Source organism: Halichondria panicea, chromosome 17 (assembly GCF_963675165.1).
Source record: "Halichondria panicea chromosome 17, odHalPani1.1, whole genome shotgun sequence".
In the NCBI taxonomy this organism is placed as follows: Eukaryota; Metazoa; Porifera; class Demospongiae; order Suberitida; family Halichondriidae; genus Halichondria; species Halichondria panicea.
In genome coordinates this window covers 973,479-1,001,470 of record NC_087393.1, presented here as the reverse complement: position 1 = coordinate 1,001,470, position 27,992 = coordinate 973,479, and the positions used below count along the sequence as shown (strand labels likewise).

General features: G+C 41.5%; 6 protein-coding genes and 1 long non-coding RNA gene across 9 annotated transcripts; 3 read left to right on the top strand and 4 right to left on the bottom strand.

The window, feature by feature from the left end:
* Nucleotides 1–76: 76 nt before the first annotated feature.
* Nucleotides 77–5,653, top strand: LOC135351033 (uncharacterized). The gene is made up of 2 exons (XM_064549932.1): nt 77–624; nt 4,236–5,653. Exons 1-2 carry the CDS (start codon nt 136–138, stop codon nt 5,544–5,546), a joined length of 1,800 nt encoding a protein of 599 aa, XP_064406002.1. The 5' UTR covers nt 77–135; the 3' UTR covers nt 5,547–5,653.
* LOC135351055 (uncharacterized) lies at nt 1,017–2,526 on the bottom strand. Its single transcript, XR_010399360.1, has 2 exons — nt 1,269–2,526; nt 1,017–1,211 (listed from the first exon to the last, which is right to left on the bottom strand). It is a non-coding gene; the product is annotated as an uncharacterized LOC135351055 (long non-coding RNA).
* A 2,732-nt stretch (nt 5,654–8,385) lies between the features above and the next one.
* Nucleotides 8,386–9,520, bottom strand: LOC135351047 (Parkinson disease protein 7 homolog). Its single transcript, XM_064549947.1, has 3 exons — nt 9,387–9,520; nt 8,871–9,233; nt 8,386–8,754 (listed from the first exon to the last, which is right to left on the bottom strand). Exons 1-3 carry the CDS (start codon nt 9,405–9,407, stop codon nt 8,539–8,541), a joined length of 600 nt encoding a protein of 199 aa, XP_064406017.1. The 5' UTR covers nt 9,408–9,520; the 3' UTR covers nt 8,386–8,538.
* Nucleotides 9,521–9,552: 32 nt separating this feature from the next.
* On the top strand, nt 9,553–12,957 carry LOC135351040 (uncharacterized). The gene is made up of 7 exons (XM_064549940.1): nt 9,553–10,076; nt 10,399–10,596; nt 10,943–10,993; nt 11,278–11,397; nt 11,797–12,000; nt 12,251–12,374; nt 12,721–12,957. Exons 1-7 carry the CDS (start codon nt 9,680–9,682, stop codon nt 12,809–12,811), a joined length of 1,185 nt encoding a protein of 394 aa, XP_064406010.1. The 5' UTR covers nt 9,553–9,679; the 3' UTR covers nt 12,812–12,957.
* A 279-nt stretch (nt 12,958–13,236) lies between these two features.
* LOC135351039 (uncharacterized) lies at nt 13,237–25,698 on the top strand. Of its 3 annotated transcripts, none has more exons than XM_064549939.1 (7): nt 13,237–13,808; nt 14,094–14,291; nt 24,063–24,113; nt 24,411–24,530; nt 24,790–24,993; nt 25,151–25,251; nt 25,512–25,698. In XM_064549939.1, the coding sequence occupies exons 1-7, from the start codon at nt 13,370–13,372 to the stop codon at nt 25,569–25,571; spliced, it is 1,173 nt and encodes a 390-aa protein (XP_064406009.1). In that variant the 5' UTR covers nt 13,237–13,369; the 3' UTR covers nt 25,572–25,698. The 3 variants fall into 3 exon arrangements, 2 of the variants coding, with proteins under 2 accessions (XP_064406009.1, XP_064406007.1); XR_010399357.1 differs by having other exon boundaries at nt 13,238–13,808; nt 25,128–25,251; XM_064549937.1 differs by lacking the exons at nt 24,063–24,113; nt 24,411–24,530; nt 24,790–24,993; nt 25,151–25,251; nt 25,512–25,698 and adding exons at nt 15,324–15,374; nt 15,640–15,753; nt 16,230–16,418; nt 16,809–16,932; nt 17,158–17,542 and having other exon boundaries at nt 13,240–13,808.
* LOC135351038 (TNF receptor-associated factor 3-like) lies at nt 18,258–19,745 on the bottom strand. Its single transcript, XM_064549936.1, has 2 exons — nt 19,514–19,745; nt 18,258–19,391 (listed from the first exon to the last, which is right to left on the bottom strand). The coding sequence occupies exons 1-2, from the start codon at nt 19,743–19,745 to the stop codon at nt 18,361–18,363; spliced, it is 1,263 nt and encodes a 420-aa protein (XP_064406006.1). The 3' UTR covers nt 18,258–18,360.
* On the bottom strand, nt 25,690–27,960 carry LOC135351049 (uncharacterized). Its single transcript, XM_064549949.1, has 6 exons — nt 27,833–27,960; nt 27,495–27,754; nt 27,210–27,272; nt 27,051–27,145; nt 25,940–26,052; nt 25,690–25,874 (listed from the first exon to the last, which is right to left on the bottom strand). Exons 1-5 carry the CDS (start codon nt 27,876–27,878, stop codon nt 25,995–25,997), a joined length of 522 nt encoding a protein of 173 aa, XP_064406019.1. The 5' UTR covers nt 27,879–27,960; the 3' UTR covers nt 25,690–25,874; nt 25,940–25,994.
* Nucleotides 27,961–27,992: the final 32 nt, after the last annotated feature.

The window sequence follows — 27,992 nt, the reverse complement described above, 5'->3', positions numbered from 1 at the left end:
ACACAGCCTTAAGGGTCCCCACAGTAATTTAATTAAGATTGTTGATATAGTAAATCTAGTTTTTATAGCAAACATGTGATCCTGTGACTATAATTCTACATGCAGGTAGTGTAAAGCAGTATTTGCAGTGAAGAGATGCAGTGCATTGATATATTACTAGCTATTTTGTTTGTCAGCAGTGGAGTGGCTACAGCAGCTGACAGCTCTGCAGCAGTGCCTTCAAGCAAAATCAGCGACTGTATCGATAGCAGCGATTACCTGAAGATTGAAAAATCTCTTCTGAACAGGTCACAAAACTTGGTGAATTTGCATCGAGCTTTCTTTCCTACTAATAAACAAGCGAGTATTTCGATTAATGTCACCTACCACTTTATTAACTCTAACGATACAGTGACCTATCAATGGCTTGACTCGTCTGTCTTGATGCTGATTCGCAGTGACTTACTTCATTATCTCTCACTATTTGCTTACAACGTCAAGACACGTTGCACAGATATTACTCTTGACCCGATTTGTGGCTTTTCAAGTGATGACAATGTAACTAACCCAGATTCAGGACCAAGTGACTATTGCAAAGTGACTAACAGCACTGGTCATCATCTACTCAACAATCTGACAGCTAATGTAAGTGCTAAAGTTTGCACCGTATTGTGGGTATATTTCGAGGGTATATATAGATCTATAAAAGAAACGTTTCGCGGATTAAATTGTTAATTAGTTTCAGCCTTTGGTGCAAGCGTACATGGGATATTTTGTAGGTATAAATTTAGGTATAAATTGTTGTGTCTGACTTTCTGCATACCATGCATGTGTGTATAAAACACCCACATCTCAAGTGGCTCTATATACAACCACACTCAAACAGTGTGGTTACACTGTAAAAACAAGTGGGTTGTTTCAACACTGACACGCGTGTCATTTGATTGTCCCTCCAAATGACATACACGTGTGTCAAATTGAAGGTGTGTCGATTTGACCCACTTCTAGCGGGTCATTTTGACACGTGTTATTAATCATTCCAATTAACACCATTTCAATCTCATAAAACAATAAACAATAACAAAAATAATGACGAGTCTATATAGCGCTATAGCATAATTATAGTAACTGAAAATGAAACAAAAGTGTTCAGAAGTGTTTGCAAAACTTGCATGCATGTATCCAGTTAATTATGAGTCTTTACTACAGTCCTTTGAACTTGTACTTCATAGCTAAAATAATGGTGAAAAATATTATAAGTTGTGAACGCATTGTATGAAATTACATACCTATTTCGGACCGGTATTAAGATTCAGACAGCTAGTTCACTTGGAGTGGTTAGGAAGGCCTACCTGCAAAAGAATAATTATGCTGATGAGCTACAATAATAGTACTCAAATTTGTGTAAATGCCTTGACAACGGCTAGAAAAAAGAATCAGACCGCAAAAATTAATGTTAGAGCAGTTTGAGGATAGTTAAGAGGGCCTATAGGATTCATGAGAGGTGCAATTTCGCGTCTTTCGAGAGCAGAGCAATATACGCTAAAATTAACTAGCCACGCACCAGTATTTCATATGCGAAGTTATTGGTGGGTGGCATTGAAAGGCGAATATTAGAACCCACAAAAATTTCTACTGAGGGCTCTGGAGCCAAATAGCACCCGTGAAAATTTCCCGCTATACGGTACATGTATTGCACAAGCACATGTGGTAGAGTTTTTGATTATTGTAGACATTTCCTTGTCAAGATGCAGCTACTAATGCTACATTATTACTCTACCACATTCATAGCCCGCGTGCCTTAGCCATACATGGTCATGTCAATTAACCCACACCGTTTAGTATACAAGTGTTTGGACATAGAGAGAACAACATAATATTATTATATGGTGTGTATATAGAATAGTTTGCTTACTCCCTTCATGTACTCTTGATACGGTAGGTATAGCTATATACATTGAGCGGCTTAAATATGTATACACTAAAGTATATTAATTTTGAGTTGAGTTGAGCCTCCATAACGTTGTCATAACTTGTCATAGTTTACTCAATTTCGAAGTTTCATAATTATACCATCGGATTCTTTGAAAAGCTCTTCTATTACGCTTCAACAAGTTATAAAGTCTCTGGCATACTTGCCAACCATAATTTATTACAGCCTAAATGAGCTATAATTATATTTATTTACTGATTCACTCCGTATCCAAGGTGATTTCCAGTGAATATGAGCCATATTTTACTTCCCCCAGGGAAGTATGGAATATGGCTCATATTTTTACTTCCTACAAGCACTATTCAACTTTTGAATCATCTTGACAATTTGTACACAGTAAAATAGCAATACAGCACACAAAAGTTTTTGTAGACTATGTTTTGTGCTATTGTCATATTGACCTGAGCTAGCTAGCAGTCTAAGCTACTTATTACATGTTCATGAGGCCTGAAACACTGCAGTTCAATTCTTGCTCTGTGTTTCTAGTCAAGGCTAGCTGTGGCCAGAGGTAGAGGAGTACAGTACAGTGTAGCCTCGACCCCAGGCTGATCCGTCTCCAATTGAACGCTTAGTTCTATTAAAGAAAAATCGGCCTGGGACCGAGGCTAAGTACAGTGCAGTGTTGGTAGACGTAGACTTGTGCAATGCAAAACGACAGCTGCTGATATTGGTGGGCGGGTCTGGTCAAAGTTTATGGCTTCCAGTAGAATCTAGCTGCTTGGAGAAGTAGCTAGCTCTTATATTTGACAGCTGTAACTGTTCTAACTGCATATTCTGAGGCACAAGTGGCTGGGAGAGCAAGCTTGACTGTCTCCATTGATGTTCAAATGACTGTTTTGCTGTTTTTGCAGTAAATAAATCAGTTGTTGACTGGTTGCCTAGTAATTATGGTTTATAACCAACCTCAGCCTCGGGCTACGCCCTCGGCATTGGTTGGTTATAAGCCATAATTACTAGTCAACCAGTCAATAACTATAACATACTTGACATAACTTCTGGGGCTCAACTCAAATAGACTTAATTCAATTATTAACCCGAGGCGCGTATAGGCGGCCTCGGTTACAGTAGTCTGTCAGTCTGTCTGTGTGTGTGTGTGTGTCTGTCGCTCAGTTTGGCTTACCTGGTGATTTAGGTATCACAATTTGTACGTAGGGAAACTTGTAGCATTAAAACTAAGGCTTAAAATTTGGCAGATTTTGCAAAGAAGTCTTTGTTTCGCAGAAAAGGCGAGCTAAACCTAAGAAGCTTTTTGCGTACTACCATAGATAGAAGAGTAAGAGGGATTGGTAACGGAAGCAGTTCACTTTACATTGAATCTGCAGTAAAACCTCGAAAACTATCCGTGTTACGCCCTATAAACGAGGCTATTTTGCTGGGTAACTCGCTCAAAATAAGAAAATTGTGTTTTCTCGAGACATAATCTTTTTCAACACGCCCAGTCTGTGAGCCATGTGTTGTACTTGCTAATGACTGACCATGCACACCCAGTAAAAAGGGACATTCCAGCATAGATAGAAGAAGGAAAGTTTTAGGCAAACAGCTGCTATTTATAGTCTTGTATTGCTAAAACATGTAAGTGTGCTGGTTATAACTGCTAAAATAGGTATAGACCTTTAAATATGAGTGAGTTGCACAGACTGAGCATATATGCTTGTGGTACACTGTGTGTAGAACTAGAAATAGGCCATCAGCTTGGCCTAGCCGGACCACGCCCATCTACAGCTTTAGCTTGTTGACACAGCCTCGATTAAACCGCGGGTAACATGGATGTTACACGAGGGTACTTCCGTACCAATATCCCTCTTCCTCTTCTACTACTAAACGCGGCTATTATTTGAAACATAAACCATTATAATTAGGTGCGGTTATTATTCGAAACATAAGCCAATAATTACTGATTGTTTGTGGAAAAGAATAGAAAGCTAGAATTGTGTCTGGTTTGTCTCTGTGACTCTGGGATCCTACTCCAGGAGCCATACTTCTCTGCATGAGACTCCAGGCTTCTTTGCTGTGATCCTAGTCTACAGTGCATATAAATATCCTGTTCTCAAATGTTTTAGCATGCCTCCAGTCTGGTTTAGCTCCTGAGTTGCTGTGCTACACAGTTCAATAAGTCATACATGATAATTATTCATCACTACATGCACTGCATTATATAACTCTTCTGGTTTCTTTATAATCATGTCATGTCACCAGCCGAGGGTTTGCACTTTAGTGCTCTAGTTTAAAAGGGTTTATCTTATTCCACACCACACTACTGCAGCTTCTCACGTATGCTATACATCGTAATTCTGTGATAACAAAGGGAATTGACTCGACAATTGAAAGTGGATACTCAGTGTACGTTTTTAATTCAAGCAATCCCAGTGACTACTGTATATTTGATGAAGTTCCCAACTTCTTGCGTTTAAGGACACTGTTGTGTATTGCCTTTGGACTGTTGGAGATATCAAGTGTGTTTTCCATTCCTTTGCTATTGGCTAGTATGTATGAACGATTTAAAAGAAAAATGACTGAACAAAATCTACGATACTTTGTCTGGGCAACTCTTGTATTGATTGTGCCGATTATTCTATTGTTAATCTTCTGCAATATCTTGGCTCTTATCAATGGCTTGACAACGCCACCTACACACTATAGTGATATCTACACAGCTTTTATCCTGATGGCTATTGGTATGGGAATTTTTCTTGCGGCAGACATCGGAACAGCAATAGTTGTTGTTTTTCGGTTCAACAGTATTGAAAATTCTTGGCATAATATAAACTGTTTTGGCTTTCGGGACTGTAAGAATACTGGTTTGATATGTGGAAAGATCTTCCTTCATGGTTTTGCTATTTTTGCTGTAACGTTGTTCACTCAACTTGCACTTTTCAATTCTATTTATATGTTCATTGGAGCCATAGCTGCTCCTGTGGAAACCGGCTCACTTCTTCTCTTGTACGTTACAAGCCTCTTTGCACTGATATCATTCTTTGCTGTGATCCTTAAAGTTTTCCACAAAACACTACCACCAGCAAGAGGTCCGACCGACCGTATTGCAACACCGAAAAACGCACAAACAAAAGCACAAAATAATCCAACACCAACCTTCAGCTCTTTGGAAGAACAACAACCAGAAAATGGTATGGACGATCAGCCAAAAATTGTACAGAAAAACAATAATATCACATGGTGTGTATGTTTATGTTACTTTTTTCTCCTTATTGCTTTGGTTTGTGTACTGGCCGCTGGTATTGGTGTTTTTGTTTCATTCATGTACATCTATATAACTTTGAACCAGGAGTACCGAAACAATCGCGGCATACTGACCTTCCTTGCGGCTCTCATCCCCTCTCTCTTTGCGTCAATCTCAGGGATATTCTGGACAAGGATTATGCAATGCATTGGAAAAGATAACAATGATACAGTTATAAGGAACAGAATAGAGGAACATATGACTCAAATTTTCCAGTTAATGGAAGAAGGAATTGTCCAGAAGATCAAGAGAAATGGACGTGGGGACAAACTTAAGGCTAGTAGTACTACTACTAGTGAAACTACCCCTCTCCTAAAAAAAAAAGAGAAGAGTTAGTGAATAATTATGATCCTAAGCTTTATTTTCTACTTCCACATTGAGCGTGAATGTAACTGAATAATTAATTAATTTTTGTGTGATCAAGGTGATGTTACAAAATACTACATTTTGCATGCCACAAAAAAATTTGGAAATTCAATATACAAGTAGGTTGTTAGAAAAACAAAGTTGAGCAAGTGTGTGAAGAGTTAGCAACGAATGGCAAATTTAAAGATTTCTTTCACCAATAATAGTTCTTTAGAAGATTATATATAGAAGTGTCTGCGATGTTGCAGTATAATTCTCTTGATGATTTTGAGACTAATGGGAAAGACTAGGTAAAATGCATGACACTTGGAGACTAGACTAATAGGCAAAATTTTGAGCAAGGCCTACAGTGGTGCATGTGATCACTGTCGTCTCTAATTAACCTCAAAGTAGCTAGCATGTTAGCCTCGATCCCAGCCCCTCTCACCAGAGGGCGGCCTGGAATCGAGGCTACTAGCATGTATATATAATTACCGTATAGCGGGTAATTTTCGGGGGACAAAATATTCGTGGTTCAGCAATGAGACATTTCGTGGATAATATTTTCGTGGTTGCTGCTTGGATTGTAGGTAAAGGTAGGCAAGGTCGCTTCATTCGTGGGTAAAATATTCGTGGTCAGACCTCCAACCACGAAAACCACGAATATTTTACCCCACGAAAATTACCAGCTATACGGTATGATGATCATATTTTTATTCTGGTAAATCAAGTATTTTTATAGCAAACTCTGCTACATTAATAGAGTCAGTAGATACCGGTACTGTAAATCAGTATTTGCACAGCAGGAGTGAGAGATGCAGTGCATTGTTTAAATTACTGGCTATTTTGTTTGTCAGTAGTGGAGTGGCTGTAGCTGACAGCTCTGCAGCAGTGCCATCAAGCAATATCAGCGACTGTATCAATAGCAGCGACTACCTGAGGATGAGAGCTCTTTTTTGAACAGGCCACAAAACTTGGTGAATTTGCATCAAGCTTTTTTCCTACTAATAAGCTATATGGCGCTCCATTTGTTTCATTATTCAATAGTGAAAAATATTGTCAATGGCGAAATATGTTGACAATGATGTAATGTGATTGTCAATAATTGGGTGCCTATTGTCAATAATTATCTGATTCATTGTCAATAAACTATCGTGATGTTGTCAATAATTGGGTTGCCTGTTGTCAATGATTATCTGATTCATTGTCAATAATATCGTCATGTTTGTCAATAATTGTTGTCAATAATTATGATCATTATTGTCAATGATTGCTCAATTTTATTGTCAATAATTATCATCATTTATTGTCAATGATTGTTCAAAGTATTGCCAATAATTATCATGATGTTTTCACCCCTTTTTATTCGATGTCCCTGCTCCATTCCGGAATGGGTCACCATATTTTACTGCGCATGCGCATGAACTACCAAGAGCCACGTGGCAGGAGTTGACTCACTGTACACGTACACAAAAAGACCAGAGATTAAAGACTTACTGCAATTAACTCACGACCTCCCCAGAACACGTACTGCAGGAAGCTTATATATATCAGAGTTATTTTACCTGAGCTTCCTGCTCGTTGGCTGCCATTCGATTTCAAGACCCTTGCTAAAGCTTCCTGCAGTACGTGTTCTGGGGAGGTCGTGAGTTAATTGCGGTAAGTCTTTAATCTCTGGTCTTTTTGTGTACGTGTACAGTGAGTCAACTCCTCCCACGTGGCTCTTGGTAGTTCATGCGCATGCGCAGTAAAATATGGTGACCCATTCCGGAATGGAGCAGGGACATTGAATAAAAACGGGTAAATAATTATTGGCAATACTTTGAACAATCATTGACAATAAATGTTGACAACAAAATTGAGCAATCATTGACAATAATGATGATAATTATTGACAACAATTATTGACAAACATGACGATATTATTGACAATAAAATTGAGCAATCATTGACAATAATGATGATAATTATTGACAATAATTCCAACAATTATTGACAAACATGACAATATTATTGACAATGAATCAGATAATCATTGACAACAGGCAACCCAATTATTGACAAACATGACGATAGTTATTGACAATGAATCGGATAATCATTGACAATAGGTAACCCAAGTATTGACAATCCCATTACATCATTGTCAACATATTTCGCCATTGACAATATTTTTCACTATTGAATAATGAAACAAATGGAGCGCCATACCATGTGTGGCCTGCAAAATCCAAACCCCTTATTATAATTATATACCTGGAACATTTTTACCAAATTGCAGCTGCCAATTAATGGTGGAAACAATGTCATTGCTGTAGAGACGTTAAATTAAAAACCGCCAAGTTTGTTCAAATGGCTCATTCACCCAAATTTTCCAGGTGTATATACGGTACATCGACTCTGACTGAAGTGATTGCGATGGTAGCTCAGCTAACTTCTTGCTTGCTTCATTTTTGCAATGAAACTTGATAGGGAGCTGAGGGCCTGTACTTACTATCCATACATTTTATCCGGGTCTAACTACTGCTGCATATATGTAGTGAATCAAATCCAAACAGGAAGGAGTTGCTGGATTTTTTCGGAAGCAGCTTGTTGACCTCGAGCATCGCATAAATGAGTAGGAGTGATGATTGAATGCTGTGCAAGTAGAGTATGTACATATTCCCTTTGAGTTGTGTGAAAGTCTGCAGTAGCCTATATAAGATGGCACAGTATACTGTGCCATCTTATATAGGCTACTACATATAGTGGTTGCAGTGCTCTTGGAGTATAAGCCTGTAAAGGTATGGAAAACCACTGTACTGAGTGTGCAAATATATTGTGATCAAAGTGATGTTATAAATTATGAATTATGAATTTAAATTATCACGATACATTTTTGCATGCCACAAAAAATATAGAAGTTCAAGAGAATTTAATAGGCTGCTTGAATTAACGTATTCCACTAACAAAGTTGAGCAGGTGTGTGACAACTCAAAGTAAGCTAAACAGTTGGCAACATCATTGGTCCAGCTATCTCCTTGGCAACCTCCTCTCCCACCAGAGCTGTCACAATGGCCAGAGCAAACTCGAAACAGCTGCCTGGTCCTCGACTGGTGATCACTGTCCCGTCTCTAACTACACGAGCCTCAGAATAGCTGTACTGTCCGCTAGCCTCCAGCTCTTTCTTCACACAGGGGTGGGAGGTAATCTGCTTGCCCTGGGAGGATAAAAGTGATGGTAATACCCGTATATACAAGTAATATTCATGCTTGATTGAACGATCTAATTGTAAAAATACAATGTCACCATTAAAAATCTATTAGTCAGTTGTACCTTCGATATTCCATGTGAGAGTAGAGCACTAGGTGCAGCACAGACTGCAGCCACAAAACCTCCAGCAGACTCCTGCGATATGAGGACACTCTTAACTTTTTCCGAGTCAGCCAATCGTTTTGAGCCTCCAAGCCCCCCAGGCAAAACCACGATATCATAGGGGCCCCTCAATACAGCGTCGTCCAGAGACATGTCGGGCACAATGCATACATTCCTGCTGCAAATAACGGGTTCGGCTGAGTCCAGTCCAGCGAGGGTGACATTAATCTTTGCGCGACGGAGGACATCGGTGCTAATGACTGTCTCCATCTCTTCAGCCCCTGGGGCAAGGATCACCAGAGCACGCTTCTCCATGACAAATATCTGTAGGGAAAATTAAGGAACTGTAGGAGTAGATCTATAGTATAGTGCAGCATGTGCCAGGTCAGTACTTAAACATGGAACTATGCTACAAATTAAATGTACCGCTCTTTTAAAACTGTTAGAAATAGGGTCAGTATCAGTAGGCATGCTTACCCCAGTATCTTTACTGTGCATGTGGGAGAGGCTCAGGCTAGAGGCAGAGGCTAGAGGCAGAGGCTAGAGGATCCAGGGACGTACTTCAAGCAGACTGTAAACCACGCCCCTTTATTTAGCAGGTCAAAGTTGCTCTGAGGAGGGGGTACGGGGTGGGGCTGATAGATGTACGTACAGGATGCAGCCCTCACAGTACAGCTTGTTGCTACAAAAAGTACAAGGAAACAACATTTCCTACGTACCTCGGTGAGAACTTAAGGAGCTAACTGTCTTGAAGTATATGCAGTACCAATATGTGCAAGCTACTGATCAGCGTTTTTGTCAGCTTGCTCCTACTGACCACCTCACACGCACAACACGAGGAGGGAGAGACTACCAGTAGTGAATCAGTGGAGACCAAAGCAACTCCACCATGTGCCCGACCCTTAGAAGATCTGCGTCATTCTATTGAAGAGATATTCCCTAAGAACTACACCGTCTATCTGAACTGTATATCGTTTGATGGGGAGGGTGCTCTCAGAACCGCCATAGCCTCGGGGGAATTGACGGGAGAGGCTAATCTGAGATATCTGATTGAGTGTAGAGGGGATGTTCTAGTGGCTCAGTCAACGGCTGGGTCACTTGACAGGACGAACATGGAGACTGGGTGTCTGGAGTGTAACAACACCGCCACTCAGTCCTGTGTCAATGGTGAGTAGATAACGTTAAGTAGTGTACACTTTGTTTATTCTTTATGTTGTAAATTCACTGAAAATAATGTCAACTATGTTGAGCATACGTACTTAGCTATATGTACGTATATGTGTATTGGATCGATATCGTCCCGGCCAAGTTAAAGTGACAGTGCATGCATGACCAACACTTCCTGTGATGCAGTCAATAACATTATAATACCAAGTCAGTTGTATGGGTGTTGAGGATATGGCCAATTACATATTATAATTAATTTATGTCGACTCCCCCCACACAGACTAATTGCGTACACCTTAATAATTCTCCCCCTCTCCCACAGAATGTGCGCCCGAGTGTGAGAGGTGCTATGGTACTGTTGGTAAGTGTACGAGGTGTACCGCCTGTACGTCCGGACTGGCTGAGGAGTGTCGCTACGAGAGTGGGCATACCCTAGAGTGTGCTACCCAGTGTCCCGTGTCCCCTCTCGATAACACAGTCAGTGCATTCACCATCAACCATGACGAGTACAACTATTGTGGTGAGTCAGTTGGTTCGGTGGCTGTGGGAACATAATTAGTCACAGCTGTAGCCAATGTTTGCTGCCTGATGGATGGTACCCTAAGCCTCGAGTACGTTTTGTATAGACTATAAAGGACTATTTGCTTTACCTGTCCATGTAAAAAATCTACCATACCTTGAGCAACTACTGGCTGTAGGCTTTATTCAGCGTAAATTCAGGTATATACGCATGTACAGTTTTTTGTACACTTGTAAAGAAGTAAGCCACACTGTATTGTAAGCACATCCTGTTTTACTTCCTTAATTTAACGGATGCCAATAAAGTTTTGCTGTCATTATAATTATTATCTCTCCTCCATTCACAGAGTGCGCTGCTCCGTCAGTTATAAACTTGAACGAATACCCAGCTGCAAATGGTAAGCCACTATTTACTAGTGTGCGTGTGTGTGTGTGTGTGTGTGTGCAGTGTGTAGCGTATAAAGTGTAAGCCGTTGAATGCAGCTGTGCATATACGGAGCTTTATACCCACGTACGTAGGAATGCACCTGCGTATGAATCGTCTGTCAATGAGGAGTAGTAAGTCGAAATTGGGCCATAAAATATTTTTGATTTAAGCAAACCTTCTGAAAGCCATTCTCACGCCTCATATTGATAATAGTGCTTGTATACTGTGACTGTGTATTGTACTCCTCCCCTTTAGCTGAGGCTGAGGTAGAGTGCGAGGAAGGGGGAGAGCCAGAGCCACTACCCAGCTCATGTGATGCTACGTGCAGGCTGGAGCCGGGGCACGAAAGAAACAACGAGAGTAACATCTGCTTTGGTACGAGTTAGAATGGTTGAACTAATGCACAGGTTCAAAGTTTGGGGGGGGGAGGTTTGCGAAATGTTTGGCCACTCCTACATTTGTTGACCACACCCCCGATTACATGCTAGTGCATAACAGTAGATCTGGTTTACATCATAGACAGTACTAATGTGATTACAACATTTTGGGGGAGGGGAAGGTTCATCCCTGCCCCCCCCCCCCCCACTAGATAAAACCCTGATATTGCATGATGTTTTTGAAGAGATTAATTATAGCCCGTACTTAATGCTATGCATTTTGCATTCTCATTATTAGTATTGTCTCCATTCCGTACAGCATGTGCTGCTATATCTAGGAACATAATCCTTTTGTACATTCCATATATCACCCACTCTGTGTCTCTGTTCCATACAGCCTGTGGGATAGCCAACTGTGTGAGGTGTGTCCGCAACCCGAACAGATGCACTGAATGTTTGCGAGATACAGTGCGCTATGTGGACGAGCATGGCGAAACTGAGTGCTTTGCTTGCCCACTTGCCGAAATTGCCTACGAGGCCAACCTCCAGGAGGAGGAGCTTGAGGAGGAGGAGGAGGAACAGCGTGAAAGGACAATTGCACGTACGTTTTGTGTGCATGTAGTCTCTGGCCTTAAGATAGCTACAGTGTAAACCCTATCCAAGATTGAATACACACCCCACACCCCAACACCCACCAACACACACACACACCACACACACCCACACACCACACACACACACACACACACACACACACACACACACACACACACACACACCTCCCCAACACCCACCCCCACACACACACACACACACACACACACCACACACACACACACACACACACACAGTTGCTATTTCCCTGCCGTTAGTGGTGGTGCTTATCATCATATTCTTTGTGAGCATGTCATTGTTTGCTCATCATCGCTACCCCCACGTCAGTTACCATGGCAGGAAGAGACACAGAAAACCTCCGTAAGTGTTGTCTGTTAGTTTTTTTATGTGAATAAGAGGAGAGGTGTTATTATAGGAACCCACTTGGTCTTGATACTAATCATGTATAGTGATCTACACTAAGCTTCTCTGCGAAAAGCAAATCGTACTGTCCAGGGACGTAGCAAGCAAGTTTAGAGTGGTCAGGCCAAAATTGTAACTAATCGACTGCAATATTGACAACCATTGCCGGGAAACCATTATGCTCCCAAAAGTGGTCTGACCGCTTGCTATGGCCTTGCTGTCATACTGTGTTATAGTCTTACCAAGGGTGCTCTTGATTTTTCATTCCTTTTATCCATGTCTATCTATCCACACCCACATGCAGTGCTGGCCTGCCCAATACTTTTGAGGGAAGCGGTGTCGACGAACAACCATCTCATGTTTGGAGACCACGCCCAACTATCGTGCTCCGGTAGCCCATGAAGACAGCACTTTCAAACAACATGCTATCAATAATGTGGATATTTTTCAGTAAAATGTAACGTAGAAATTATGATGTGCGTTTATCTTGTGTTTTTAATGCTGTAAACATGTTGCCATGACAATTGTGAACTAGCCTTGATCCCAGGCCGTACTTTTGACAATCCAAGGCCCGTGAAGGAGGCTAACGTAACCAGTTCATGTACACATACTGTAGGCAATGAATAACATAGTTTTTTTATTCATTGCCTTTTTGAACAACTGCATGAATGGGGGTCCGGGTGGAGCTAGCTGGCGGCAGCCACCGCAGCCACATAGTCCATCCCACGTACGTACCTGCCACCACAGCTTCAAGACAGAGACTCTGGCTTCAGGATAGACTGGAACCACGCCCCTTTCTTTAGGGAAAGAAAGGGGCGTGGTTTCCAGTCTAGCTTCAGGAGTGCATGAATATATGAATATAATATTCAGATTCTAGTCTACTCGAAATCCTGATAGCAGCTATGCTTCCACATTCCATTACAAGTAGTAGCTAGATATATCTAGCTAGCTACATGTACGTACCACTATATCAAGCAATTAAGATGTGCAAGCTACTGATCAGCGTTGTTGTCAGCTTGCTCCTACTAACCACCTCTGGCTCACACGCACAACACGATGAGGGTGAGACTACCAGTAGTGAAACATGTACAGTGGAGACTAAAGCAACTCCACCGTGTGCCCGATCCTTGGAAGATCTGCGTCATTCTATTGAAGAGACATTCCCTGAGAACTACACCGTCTATCTGAACTGTATGTCGTTTGATGGGGAGGGTGCTCTCAGAACCGCCATAGCCTCAGGGGAATTGACGGGAGATGCTGATCTGAGATATCTGATTAAGTGTAGAGGGAACGTTCTTGTGGCTCAGTCAACGGCTGGGTTGCTTGACAGGACGAACATGGAGACTGGGTGTCTGGAGTGTAACAACACCGCCACTCAGTCCTGTGTCAATGGTGAGTGAAGTATGCTATTACTGTAGTTCAAACTAATTTACAAACTCCATTTATGATGTATAATTTGATGCTAAAGTGACAGTTATGAATGACCTGTGGTGGTACATGGTATTAGTAGGAGCACACGAATGCTCCTGATAATAGGTATAATAGTTTTCACTTTCAGTTATTCCTCACTCATCAGTTCATTGTACTGTGTTGCATGGCCCATTTGTAGACCCCCCCCCACACATACGCATTGAAGACTAATTGTGTACACCTTATACCCCCCCCCCTCTCCCACAGAATGTGCGCCCGAGTGTGAGAGGTGCTATGGTACTGTTGGTAAGTGTACGAGGTGTACCGCCTGTACGTCCGGACTGGCTGAGGAGTGTCGCTACGAGAGTGGGCATACCCTAGAGTGTGCTACCCAGTGTCCCGTGTCCCCTCTCGATAACACAGTCAGTGCATTCACCATCAACCATGAGGAGTACAACTATTGTGGTGAGCTCAAGAGAACGTAATTAGTCACAGCTGTAACTGCTACTGATTGACCGTACTTGAGCACTTTTTATCGTGCATGCGGCTATAAAGATCTAGCTCTGCATTACCCCTCTTAGAGAGTCTAGCTAGATATGCAAAAGAAAGTCATCGAATTGTTTCATACCGTGTGGCTGCATTAAATGAAAGCACCGCGGGTGCTGATGCCTCGGTGGAGGTGCCAAAGCTACATAACATAAAGCTACTAAGCTACTGTACACACATTGATTATAATTATCATGATGAACATTTTTAATTTTACTGCATGCAAAATCCAAGGAACTCAAGGAGTGGGTAATGATCGACGATGATTGTTGTTAAAAACGATCGATGCCAAAAGTTTAAGCCTAAAATTAATGGCTGCAAGTCAGCAGAGCCTTGCAGCTCTCTTCTCACTCTTGCAGCTACCAATAGCTAGCGTTCTAGTGCAGAGCTAACTACTAAGTAGAGTAGCAACACTCGGTAAACAAGTTTAGCTACGTGCTTCTGAAAAGGCTGCAATGGCATTCCAAGTTAGCAAAACTAGGCATAACTCGAGAACGAAGCATTATTTTTCAAATCCACGAATTATAATCCAAGTAAACATGACTAGAAGCCTATAGAAACTCTTATTTCCACTTGATTCATTCTTGAGCAGCTGTAGCAGTCTATACAGACACAGACACAGACACACAAACACACAAACACAGTACCGTATACCTCACTTGCGCATGCGCACCGAGGCATAATAATGATATAGCAGTAGGCCAAGCTACCAGTCCAAATTAACGTACATGACCCCTGTACTGTAGGTATTTCTTCCAGTGGCAAGTGATGTTATTACTGTATGCCCCTGCCACATGCACAACGAGGTATAAGAATATTTTCTGTCACTAATTACAGCCTGAGATATTATTTTAATAGTATGAAACTTTTGTACTCCTTCAGCTTCTAGCTGGCTGCCCAAAATTAATGAGCTTCCTCCTACCAATGGAACTTTCTTTTCCCCATTCACAGAGTGTTCTGCCCCGTCATTTAGAAACTTGAACGAATACCCGCCTGCAAATGGTAAGCCACTATGACGAAGTAAAGTGTATTGCGTAAAAGAGTAAGCCGTTGAATTCAGCTGTGTATATGGAGCTTTCAGAGCAACAATAAGTTGTAGTTATAATGCCCACTACATCAGAATGTATGGAGGCCAAGAATAGGCAGAGTAACGTGACTTCTTGCATCTGTCATGCATGGGCTTGGAATTTTACCAATCTAATTAGTGTGTGGGTGGTGATGTGATCGATCTATCAAAGTGACTGTGTATTGTACTCCTCCCCTTTAGAGACTGAGGTAGAGTGCGAGGAAGAAGAGGAGGAGCCACTACCCAGCTCATGTGATACTCGGTGCAGGCTGGGGATGGAGCACGAAAGAAACAACAACACTAACACTTGCTTTGGTACGACATTGTGGGATTGAAAACTACAAACATATTATTGAATGTGTAGCCCATACTTACTTTGCACTCTCATTGTCTCCATTCCGTACAGCATGTTCTTAAAATGTGTACATTCCATACCACCCACCAATCAAAGGGGCTTCCCCCCTGCCCTGTTTAATCAATGGTTCGGGGAGACTTAAGCTGCCATAACTTGATTGATCCAATATCAACTGATTTTCTGAAAGAGACCTTTCAAATGGTGTTATCAGACATCAGATATAGATTATTTGCCACACCATAGCCCATAATTATGGTCCAATACCGAAAAGTGGCAAATTATGTCCCTAACCTTTAAACGCATCATTTAAAGATATCTTTGGCATTGGATCAACGGTAGATCAAGTTATGAAAAAATGATGCCCCTGTAAAATCATAAGTATTTTTCTCTCTCTTGGAAATATCCCCTACCCACTCTGTGTCTCTGTTCCATACAGCCTGTGGGATAGCCAACTGTGTGATGTGTGAACGCAACCCGAACAGATGCACTAAATGTTTGCGAGAGACAGTGCTCTATGTGGGCGAGTGTTTTGCTTGCCCACTTGCCAAAATTGCTCACGATGCCAATATCCAAGCGGAGAGGGCTCTCGAGGAGACAAAGACCCGCCATGACAGGAGAATTGCAAGTAAGATTTGTATGCAATTAAGGTTGTGAGTGTACATGGTACATGTTATCACCAATTAGGGCGTATAAAAGAAGAGAGGGCATGCAACTCCACTATCAGTACACGTAGCTAGCAGAGTTCAAACGTGGGCGGATGAATATGCATGACTGCGTATGAAATGCTAAAAATAGAAATTTCTATTTTTAGCACTTCATGCAAATGCACACATTTCTCCGCCCACGTTTGAACTCTGCTAGCTACGTGTACTGATAGTGGAGTTGCATGCCCTCTCTTCTTTTATACGCCCTTGGTCTCACTATGATAGCTAGAATCACATTGTAATTGTCTTAGATTTTAGCATATTGCTAAAGGTGCATTAATTGTAACCACACCCCCACCCCACCCACACAGTTGGTGTTTCCCTGGCGTTGGTGGTGGTGCTTGCCATCGTATTCTTTGTGAGCATGTCATTCTTTGCTCATCATCGCTACCCCCACGTCAGTTACCATGGCAAGAAAAGACACAGAAAACCTCCGTAAGTGATGTCGAATGTTAGTTTTGTAATGTGAATAAGATGGGAGGTGTTACGAATATGGTACCAACTTAGTCTTCTCATAACTCAGTTATAGTGATCTGCACTAAGCTGCTCGTGAAAAGTAAATCCTACTGCAGCTTCGTATGTTATAAGGCTTTACTTACTGTACATACTCTTTTGTGCAACTTCATTCCTTTGCACACATTTAACCACACCCACATGCAGTACTGGCCTGTCCAACACTTCCGAGGGAATGAGTGCCGACGAGCGACATATCTGGAGGCCACAGCCAACTGTCGCGCTTCGATAGCCCCATGGAAACAGCACTTTCAAAAACAATCACATGCTATAATTATAGGAGTGCACTCCTGATAATTGGATATTATAATTTTTATAATTTTGAGTACCAAGGGCGTATCGACCGCCGATACGGTTTTTATGGGTACTATAAGTTGTGCGTTTGTTTGTCCTGTGTTTTTAATGCTGTGAGCATGATTGTAGATTTTGTCATTAATTTTGTATTGTACATGTACGTATACCCCTAGCCCTTAATTACATTTGATTTTGCACATTTATACAAACCCTTATTCATTATAATATTGACGTCTGATGGTCTTAATTCTAATCTTCGAAGAAGCTGCCATAATTTTTTTTCGGAAAAAGCCGATGGCCATGGTTAGCTTGTCAAAAACAGGACTTTTGGATTTAGTACATCTCTAAGCTTTTAAAATTAATGTGGTAGCATGGCTGTACCTGGAACTAAAGCTGATGCATGGCCAATTATTAAACACTGGGTCGATCCCCTGCAGAGTGTACAAAAGAATGCTAGCAGATAATATTAAATTATGATTCCATTTGTCCCATTGTGTTAACATAAAAGCTTAATAATCCCCCTCCCAGACTACACTCAGACTCCAGGGCCACTCAGACGAAAGGAATTTGAGAGTTTACTAACCAGGTAGAGGAGTTCACTGAGAGAGAGAGAGAGGTATCTCGTGCAGTGGATAAAATACAACCTATCATAGAGACACTCAACAAACTGGCCAGCAACCTGGAGGATGCAAAGAACGAGGCAATGGTCAGTCAGACACATATCTGCACATTACGGTTTCACTCTTAATTATAACTAAACATAATTTTAGTTCACTTCATTGTACATCACCTCACTTGTCCGGTTTATGATGACTTTTTCATCTAATGCTGTCGTGTATTTTAAATATTCGTATAGCTCAGGACAGTGATGATGAACCTATTGCGCCAGAAAAATTTCGCAGTTTTTTAATAATGCTTTAGCTGCAATACGAAAAATACAAACATTTCACCCAGCATACAAAATAACCCGCTATTCGATAATACTATACATAATTATGTAGTTATTATATTACATAAATGTATGTGCTGTTAAAGTTGTTTATTAATTGTTTTGTGTCACTCGTGGTTACACTGTAACCATGGCTTGTAGCTTGGTGGTTGCACTGAAACTCGAAAGATTAGAGCATCATCTTTCAGGTACTGACAATTCTTGGCCTGACTGTACTCGAGGACAGTGTGTGTGATGAACTGTGGTATGCCGCATCCTTTTATACCCCCTTCACCTTCCACCACTCTCTGACTATTCTCGTTGTCCTCGAATTGTACAGTCATTTTATGATGCTGCTTGTCCTCGATCTGATTGAGCAGCTCGAAAGTGACTTCTCCTAAAAATGGCCAGAAGAGATCATGATCATGGTCTCCTTTCATTAGGCAGGCGTAGATGGAAACGTGAGTGCCTTCTCCAGAGCCATTACCACCTGCATAGACCTGAATTCGAAATTTGTATCCTTTGTGAGATGTGCAGAGTAAACCACTATAGAATGTAGTTCTGCCATTTTTGTGCCGTGGGAAACTATCCAATCTAAATGTTAATTGTTCCACAGTTTCATTTAGTTGCTGTGTCAACTCGAGAACTTTGGCAGTTGTGGCTCTCAGGTGAAGCTGATCGTTTTCCTCGTGTCTCTTGAGGTCTTTGCGAAGAGGATTTTCTTGACACCCAACCTCAGCGTACTTGCAGGACATTAACTCATATTGGCAGGTGGATCTATGGGCGAGTAGTTCACAACGAGGAAAAAAAGCTTTACAGTTGTAATTTATTCCTGCGTGACTGGCATTGGGGCAGGATACACGGATTTGTTGGCATGTCTTGGGGTGGGTGCTGGTCCTCTCCTGGTATTCCCCCATTTCTTTGCAGTGTGGACACTGGTACTGACGTTTCTGGCAGTGGTTGGTGAGGTGGTCTTTCTTATCCTTTCTTAAAATCTTTACCTTACTGCCATTCTTTGTACATATGTTGTCGCAAGGTATTAGAGCGTAGTCGCATGTGTTTAGGTGCGTATCTAGCTTGCCTAATACTCCTCCATCCCACTTGCAGCCATTATCCATATTGTTGCACTTCACTTTCAGAGCATTGATATGGCGAACACCTGCAGTACAATTGCTTGTACATGCATGTACAGTATAAATGAGTAGACTGGTAACTACGCCTACATTCTTAGATCTACTACTAAACAATCAGTTATGCATTATTTCGTACATACGTACGCACTTTTTTTATCCAGGAACAGACTCTTTAGTTGCTCCGCGCATAATGAATTTGGACAGATATTATTAGTCTTCTGATGTACTGTTATACAGCTGTTGCAAAAGATCTGGCCACACCCATCATCTCCTCCATGCTGCTGGGGCTCCCTCGCTACTAGCTTACAGATCTGACATCTAAGATCATCGGAGGGATTATCAATCCATTTGCAGTTGTAGCCTCCAGTTTGAGCTGCCATGTTGAAACGAAAATTGCAAATGAACAACTTCTATCTGCAATCCCTTATATAGGCCTATAGCACACCAACTGTATGGGATCTTCCCTATATATTAAAATAGAGATAACATGTTGTCAACAAGTATTGTACTTTGGCATCATCTAGTAACCTCAGGGTGTAGACCTATAGGGACCACAGAAATGAATTTCATTACATGTAGATCTATGCACGTCACGTAGCTCAGTGTATTGGTTTTGTGTCAAAAGCAGTTATTTGTATTCATGAAGGTTCATTGCACTCATATTACAAACTTACTTATGTTCCTTTCTTTTCACTTTCAATACTCTGTATATCAATTTAACACCCCCACCCCCCTTCACATACACACAGACTGCATGGCTGATGTTTGTGTCATCAACCCCAAGTCCATGACCATTGGGGAACTGTATGGTTGCTTTGACCCAGTCTCTCATGAATAGTCTGATGGGGTACTAGCAAGGGCGTATGAGAGAAGAGGGCATGCAACAGCCTGCGAGTAAAAACTGTAAGTGGGCGGTTGAATTTACTGGAAAAGTACATTATAAATGTGTCTGATTTTGTGTAAAGTACATGTAGCAAGATAGCTTTAAATAGATCAAATAAAGTTTTTGCTCGCACGTTGGACTAATAGGGAGTGCATGCCCTCTTCTCTCATACGCCCTTGGTACTAGCCAATTAACACCTATAGCTGCTAATCTACAAATACGGTCTGTACAATTGGGACAACTTGTGGGCATGTCTCGAGATGGGTACTGGTCCTCTCCTGTTGTTCCCCCCGCAGTTTGGACACTTGTATTGGTGTCTCGGGCAGTGGTGGTGAGGTGATCTTTCATGCAGATTCTGTCTGAACTTGTTAAAGTTCAATATGTTCACACACCTTAGCTGTCTAGGGGTAGGTAAGTCAGTTTAGCTCAGTAAATACTCTGATTTAGAGAGATAGAAAACGTCATTGATTAACAGTAAATCTCACAAAACGTGTCTGATCACATGACCAAAAACTCAAGTAATACAAAAAATCATAAGTATATAGTTCAAAGTTCAAAGTTCCAACAGAACTTTTACGGTCTGGCTGTTGTTCGTACATTAATTTTGTTGTTCACAAGGTAGTAGAGTATAGTCGCACATTTTAGATGAGTATCTACGTACATGCGTATTTCCCAATTCTCCCACCCATCACACATGATCAGCAATGTACCATTATCCAGATTATCACAATTCACTCTCAGAGCATTGATATTTGATATGGCGAACACCTATAGTAACAGTACAATTGTACAATATATTGTCAACTGGCAACTGCATATTAATTGTCAATAATTCAGATCAATGTCTAGTAGCAATTAGTATTCAATGTACATACTCTTTTTACCTGGCCTGGAAGAAACTCAGTTTCTATCTCAGCCTGTATGGTTTCAAACAACCACATGTAATTGACCATGTTATTTCATTAACTATTCCCATGCAGATCTACGAGATGATGCTGGTACGTCACGAGTTCATGATAGCGGGTGAACCAATGGGAGGCAAGATGAGTGCCTACCAGGTACTGGCCGCTGCATTAGCTGACCTCAATATCAGTGGACTCAGTCGTGAAAGAATGGAAGGTACCTGTACATATATACCACCGTATACAGTCTATTTATTTACTATTTTAGCACCCAATAATACTTCATAACAAGATGTTCATAGCATTTACCCGTGCGTTGAGCTTCATTGCACAAGCAGTTTTTACCGTAATGACGTTAACATTGTGGGGAATGATCGTGAATCTAGAAAGCCACGATTAGACAACAGTGTTTTTTGTCGCCTTCGAAGATCGCCTACAAGTTTCAACTATCAGTAGCCTATTATTTTTCAGCCACTGTCTCATATAGCAGTTAAAGCAGTCCATGAAAGTGTCTAGTTCGCTCAAACAGCTTTGTCACACACACACACAAACCGACACACACACACACACCAGTCACTATGGAAACCCAAATTATACATAAAATACGCTTGCGATATACAAATAGGGCACGCAAACATTCAATTTACGCGCATTAATAACCATTCACTCAAGCAAATTTAATTACAAACAGTAAAGAAATTCACGCGAGTAAAATTTGCTCCAGATGTTCTACGTGTGCAAAAGCAAACAACTATTCACGCGAGCAAAATTTATTCCAACACAAAACTTCACGCAGGGTTCAGGATTTCTTTCTTTATTGCCTCAATCATCACATCTCCTTTTTTACTAACCAACTGAAAAAAGAAGAACCATTGACCTATATTCCTGTTCCAAATAAGCTTTAACTATTTCTACCTTAATAATAATTTTGGGACACCCGGGATTCTGAATCTTTCTTTCAAATGAAGTAGTTCAGTCTCCCATTGAGAAAGCACTTCCTGTAATCCCCGGCTATTACGAAACTGGTAGCACTGATAGATCTAATAGTAGACATTTGTCAATCCTATCCACCAACTCTAGACTTTGGGCAGTAGGGGTCCCTTGTTGCAAGCAAATGTCAATGGTTTCTTGTAAAGTGTCAATTTTAGATTGTGTCCTTTCTTTGTTGGTCGTCTAGTAGCTAGTAAGAAGGAGATGACGATTGATCGAGGCAATAAAAAAAGAAATCCTGAACCCTTGGTGAACTTTTGTGTTAGCGCATGCTATTTTGTACCTATCGCAAGCGTATTTTATATGTAATTTTGAAACGTTTGGTTTTCCATAAATCACTCGATCTACCCCTGGTGCGCGTAACTATTTGGTGGGGTCTTATAATTATTTGTACTAATTAACAACAACAACACAAAAATGTGTTATGAATCAAATGGGGTGGTCCCAGCTGGGAAGAAGTACATGTATACATTAAATAGAAGCTATAGCTGAACAGAACACAACATTGTCCACTGTCTGAGCCATCTTCCACGCTCTTAGTAGCTACCTCTATCAAGATGTCCAATCTACTGGTCTTTGCTGTTGTTGGGTTGCTGCTAGTAATCACCTCACAAGCAATAACAACTCCACCGTGTGCCCGACCCTTGGAAGATCTGCGTCATTCTATTAAAGAGATATTCCCTAAAAACTACACAGTCTATCTGAATTGTATATCGTTTGATGGGGAGGGTGCTCTCAGAACCGCCATAGCCTCGGGGGAATTGACGGGAGATGCTGATCTGAGATATCTGATTGAGTGTAGAGGGGACGTTCTTGTGGCTCAGTCAACGGCTGGGTCGCTTGACAGGACGAACATGGAGACTGGGTGTCTGGAGTGTAACAACACCGCTACTCAGTCCTGTGTCAATGGTGAGTAGATATCGTTAAATAGTGTACTGTATGTTGTAATTCGTTGTAAATTCACTGAAAATAATGTCAACTTTGTTGAGCATATGTACTTAGCTATATGTACGTATAATATTATGTGTATTGGATCGATATCGTCCCGGCCAAGTTAAAGTGACAGTGCATGCATGACCAACAATTCCTGTGATGCAGTCAGGCGTATAAAAGAAGAGAGGGCATGCAACTCCACTATCAGTACACGTAGCTAGCAGAGTTCAAACGTGGGCGGAGGAATGTGTACATTTGCATGAAGTGCTAAAAATATAAATTTCATTTCATGCACAGTCATGCACATTCATCCGCCCACGTTTGAACTCTGCTCATATAGGAGTTGCATGCCCTCTCTTCTTTTATACGCCCTTGATAATACCAAGTCAAGTTGTATGGGTGTTGAGGATATGGCCAAATACATGTTATAATTAATTTATGTCGACTCCCCCCCACACAGACTAATTGCGTACACCTTAATAATTCTCCCCCTCTCCCACAGAATGTGTGTCCGAGTGTGAGAGGTGCTATGGTACTGTTGGTAAGTGTATGAGGTGTACCGCCTGTACATCCGGACTGGCTGAGGAGTGTCGCTACGAGAGTGGGCATACCCTAGAGTGTGCTACCCAGTGTCCCGTGTCCGCTCTCGATAACACAGTCAGTGCGTTCACCATCAACCATGAGGAGTACAACTATTGTGATGAGTCAGTTGGTTCGGTGGCTGTGGGAACATAATTAGTACCCTAGTCTTCGAGTACGTTTTGTATAGACTCTAAAGGACTATTTGCTTTACCTGTCCATGTACCATACCTTGAGCAACTACTGGCTGTAGGCGTAAATTCAGGTATATACGTGCATGTACGTTTTTGTACATATTACACTTGTAAAGAAGTATATTGTAAGCACATCCTGTTTTACTTCCTTAATTTAACGGATGCCAATAATGTTTTGCTGTCATTATAATTATTATCTCTCTCCTCCATCCACAGAGTGCGCTGCTCCGTCAGTTATAAACTTGAACGAATACCCAGCTGCAAATGGTAAGCCACTATTTACTAGTGTGTGTGTGTGTGTGTGTGTGTGTGTGTGTAGCGTATAAAGAGTAAGCCGTGTTGAATGCAGCTGTGCATATACGGAGCTTTATACCCACGTACGTAGGAATGCACCTGCGTATGAATTGTCTGTCAGTGAGAAATAGTAAGTCGAAATTGGGCCATAAAATGATTTTTGATTTATGATTTTTGATTTAAGCAAACCTTCTGAAAGCCATTCTCACGCCTCATATTGATAATAGTGCTTGTATACTGTGACTGTGTATTGTACTCCTCCCCCTTTAGCTGAGGCTGAGGTAGAGTGCGAGGAAGGGGAAGAGGAAGAGCCACTACCCAGCTCATGTGATGCTACGTGCAGGCTGGGGCCGGGGCACGAAAGAAACAACGAGAGTAACATCTGCTTTGGTACGAGTTAGAATGGTTGAACTAATGCACAGGTTCAAAGTTGGGGGGGGGGGAAGATTCACCCCCCCCCCACTAGATAAAACCCTGACATTGCATGATGTTTTTGAAGAGATTAATTATAGCCCGTACTTAATGCCATGCATTTTGCATTCTCATTACTGTTATCTCCATTCCGTACAGCATGTGCTGCTATATCTAGGAACATAATCCTTTGTGTACATTCCATATATCACCCACTCTGTGTCTCTGTTCCATACAGCCTGTGGGATAGCCAACTGTGTGAGGTGTGTCCGCAACCCGAACAGATGCACTGAATGTTTGCGAGATACAGTGCTCTATGCAGACGAGCATGGCGAAGCTGAGTGCTTTGCTTGCCCACTTGCTGAAATTGCCCACAAGGCCAACCTCCAGGAGGAGAAGCTTCACGAGGAGGAGGAGGAACAGCGCGAAAGGACAATTGCACGTACGTTGTGTGTGAGTAGGGTCAAGGCTGTTATCATTAACGTTCAGCCTCTGATTTCGGGACAATTGTTGTGTTGTATAGGAAAGATTCAATCATAGTTTATGTTGTTGCTACATGTACACACTTTTATGCAGCATCCCCCTCTCCATGTACACAGTTGCTGTTTCCCTGCCGATAGTGTTGGTGGTGCTTATTGTTGTATTTGTGAGCATGTTTGTGGTAGTCTTCGTCTGCTACCGCAACATAAAGAAGACCTCCGTGAGTGATGGCTATACAATATTATGATCTAGACTATGAATGTTAATATAGGATAGGTTGAAGTAAGAATCTGTGTATTTTCATGCATGCAGGTACAGAGTACTACGTATATTCTATCAGAGCCCGCTCTTAAATAGTAACCTCCTTTGCCAGCAAATATGAAACATTTAGTAGCTCTGATCAAGCATTATAAGGTACCTAAAATTAGAAGTAGATTGACATTGTGCTATATACTCTACACCATACCCACCATTCCATAGGAGCCAGGAGTCAACGATGACAAACAACCTGCAGCTATAGAGTCTTACGCTCTACAATAGTGGTATGGTAGCGCCTTGGAAACAGCAAAACAATCCTACAATCAATTTGGGATATAATTATATGCAATTACATATTAATTTTTTGTACAGTCACTCAATTGTCATAATTATTAACAGGTAATTTTCATTCATGTTGACTATATATTATACGATAATAATAATAGAACAATTAACACACACACACACACATAATTATTACACGTTGATAATTAAACAGATGATAATGAAGTTAATTGAACCTCAGTCACTAGATAATATCTCCTTATTCTTTGAGATCAGTCCCTCTAACTTTTTCTGACGCTCCTGAACAGAAAGAGAGCAAACTAATAATAAACTTTGTACTACCACACTACGTCTTAATGGCTCACCGTTTGCAGCTGTTGCTTGTACAGCTTCTTTTGATACGGTCTCATGGCGGCCATTTTAGTCTTCTCCAGGGTCCAGTTGTCTCTGTCTCTGTAAACTAGCCGGAGCCACTTGACTGTGGAGAATAGGGGAAGAAGAGGACTGTAAGTGTGGGGGAGGGGGTTAAGTGGTGGTAGCTAGACTTTAAAACTAAAGCACTTAATGCATGCAGGCAGCATACGTATATTATACATAATTTTCAACACAAGTAATGTAAAGTGGCAGTTATTAAATAACGTAATTTTCTCAAAAATAAATAAGTTCCATCATAGATTGAAAAGGAAGGAGATTGGAAACGAAAATGTTTGCGTGAAACACTCCGCGTTATAGGGTGTGGCTAAAACTACAAAGGATTATATTTATAGTCAGCATGCTCATTACCTGTCTTGCTGCCATACAATGTGTTGTACATAGAAATGGTGAAATTGATCACTTTTTAATGTTGATTATTCTAGAGAATCTAGCTCTAAAAGGTAGACTAAGCAACGCAGCCACTTATCACTAAACAAATAAATGCTATACAAGAATTAAGGAATAGCTCTTACTATGAAGTCGTGGGAGGTCAAGGTCCGTGGTGTCTCTAAAAGTATACTAAAGCAGTTTGAAGGACTATACTGCAAACGTTTATGAACAGTACAGCTTATCCATAGCATGAAACCATCCTATATAGCACTTAGATACATAATAACCAAGTCAAGCAATGTCCTTTGCTGTTTCGGCTTCACAGCAGGGAAAGAGAAAAGTTGACATGGAGTATTTCAAGCTAAACTCAACAAAAAGTAAAAACAGAGTAAAGACAAGGGGCTTAGAGCTTGTCAGTGGTGTAAACTTACTTCTCTAGAGTACCTCCCAGCTTCTGAGTGATCGATAGTGGATAGGAGAGCAAGAAACAGTTGAAATACAACCTGAGTACGGTAAAAACTAAAATATTTGCGAGCGTGAAATCATAACGCGGAGTGTTTCACCCGTTGACACAGGGTGGGGCCTGGTCGTTTCCAATCCCCTTCTTTTTCAATCTATGGTTCCATAAACAAAAATTGTGCAAACCATGCATTCTGACGGAAGCTCAGTCACCTGATGAGCTTGCAAGAGACGTTGAAATGCCTGGCCAGAGTGTTAACAGACCACAGAGCACCGTCCATTGCCCGCAGCCTACGAGCCACCACCTCCTGTTAGGAATGAGTGCACGAGCTGAGAGATATCCACAGACACAATGGTCGACCGTTTACTCACCTCTTCCGGTTCAAGAGATGTCCGGCGATCTTTGTTCACCTGCTTTATTCTTGATCGTAGTGGCTACATAAAAACAAGAGCAATTAAGGAATAGAAAATACCAAGAGTATGGACCAGTCCAAGAACTTAGATCTAAACACACTAATGGATAGCCGTTGCACACTTTAATAATAAAGATAACTAACTGTTGACAAGGCTGAGGCTATTGCATGTACCTTCCGACTAGTGTACCTTCCAAAAGGACCTCTCCCCTTTCTTACAAAAAAGGTGTGTTCAGTCACTCACCTTTGATTCCAGAAGGGAGGTGGGGCGCGTGGGGTGCACACACACTATTGTTTGTCCATCTCTACTCAGGAACTGTTGCGGCTCTTGAGACTCTTCAAAACTGTTCCTCTTGTCCTCCACAAACACTCCACGTTGCCTTGGCAACACCGGTGTACAGTTGGGTATTGGTAAAGAATCAACTGCCCCAGCGAGTGGTGTGGATGTACCGAAAGAAGTAGATAATGGTCGCTGAAGAGACCGTATGTCACACGATATCCAGCCTAGAATAGATACAGAGCACATGACTCAAAGCTCACACATATACAGCATCTTGGAGCACATAATACACTAACACCCACCCCAACAGGACCTGAGAACAGGGCGGCACAGTCTTCTGAGTTCCATCTTCTCTCTCTATCAATACCACGTGGGTCTGAGCTGGTCACGTGGTCTACTAGCCCCTCCCCTCTTTTCTGCAAAGAAGCGAATCAGTTCAGAGCAAAATCAAAGATTAGTCTG

Bases quoted from the DNA above. Each gene is read 5' to 3' on its own strand.
- LOC135351049 (XM_064549949.1), bottom strand. From the start codon at position 27,878: ATGGAACTCAGAAGACTGTGCCGCCCTGTTCTCAGGTCCTGTTGGG. The intron at 27,755-27,832 runs GTGGGTGTTAGT...TATCTATTCTAG, and splicing joins TGTTCTCAGGTCCTGTTGGG to GCTGGATATCGTGTGACATA. The intron at 27,146-27,209 runs GTGAGTAAACGG...CATTCCTAACAG, and splicing joins CATCTCTTGAACCGGAAGAG to GAGGTGGTGGCTCGTAGGCT.
- LOC135351033 (XM_064549932.1), top strand. From the start codon at position 136: ATGCAGTGCATTGATATATTACTAGCTATTTTGTTTGTCAGCAGTGGA. The intron at 625-4,235 runs GTAAGTGCTAAA...ACACTACTGCAG, and splicing joins TCAACAATCTGACAGCTAAT to CTTCTCACGTATGCTATACA.
- LOC135351039 (XM_064549937.1), top strand. From the start codon at position 13,370: ATGTACGTACCACTATATCAAGCAATTAAGATGTGCAAGCTACTGATC. The intron at 16,419-16,808 runs GTAAGATTTGTA...CCACCCACACAG, and splicing joins CCATGACAGGAGAATTGCAA to TTGGTGTTTCCCTGGCGTTG. The intron at 16,933-17,157 runs GTAAGTGATGTC...ACCCACATGCAG, and splicing joins AAAAGACACAGAAAACCTCC to TACTGGCCTGTCCAACACTT.
- LOC135351040 (XM_064549940.1), top strand. From the start codon at position 9,680: ATGTGCAAGCTACTGATCAGCGTTTTTGTCAGCTTGCTCCTACTGACC. The intron at 10,597-10,942 runs GTGAGTCAGTTG...CTCCATTCACAG, and splicing joins TGACGAGTACAACTATTGTG to AGTGCGCTGCTCCGTCAGTT. The intron at 11,398-11,796 runs GTACGAGTTAGA...TGTTCCATACAG, and splicing joins CGAGAGTAACATCTGCTTTG to CCTGTGGGATAGCCAACTGT.
- LOC135351038 (XM_064549936.1), bottom strand. From the start codon at position 19,745: ATGGCAGCTCAAACTGGAGGCTACAACTGCAAATGGATTGATAATCCC. The intron at 19,392-19,513 runs GTGCGTACGTAT...ATTGTACTGCAG, and splicing joins TCTGTTCCTGGATAAAAAAA to GTGTTCGCCATATCAATGCT.
- LOC135351047 (XM_064549947.1), bottom strand. From the start codon at position 9,407: ATGCACAGTAAAGATACTGGG. The intron at 9,234-9,386 runs GTAAGCATGCCT...TTTTCCCTACAG, and splicing joins TGCACAGTAAAGATACTGGG to ATATTTGTCATGGAGAAGCG. The intron at 8,755-8,870 runs GTACAACTGACT...TTATCCTCCCAG, and splicing joins TCTCACATGGAATATCGAAG to GGCAAGCAGATTACCTCCCA.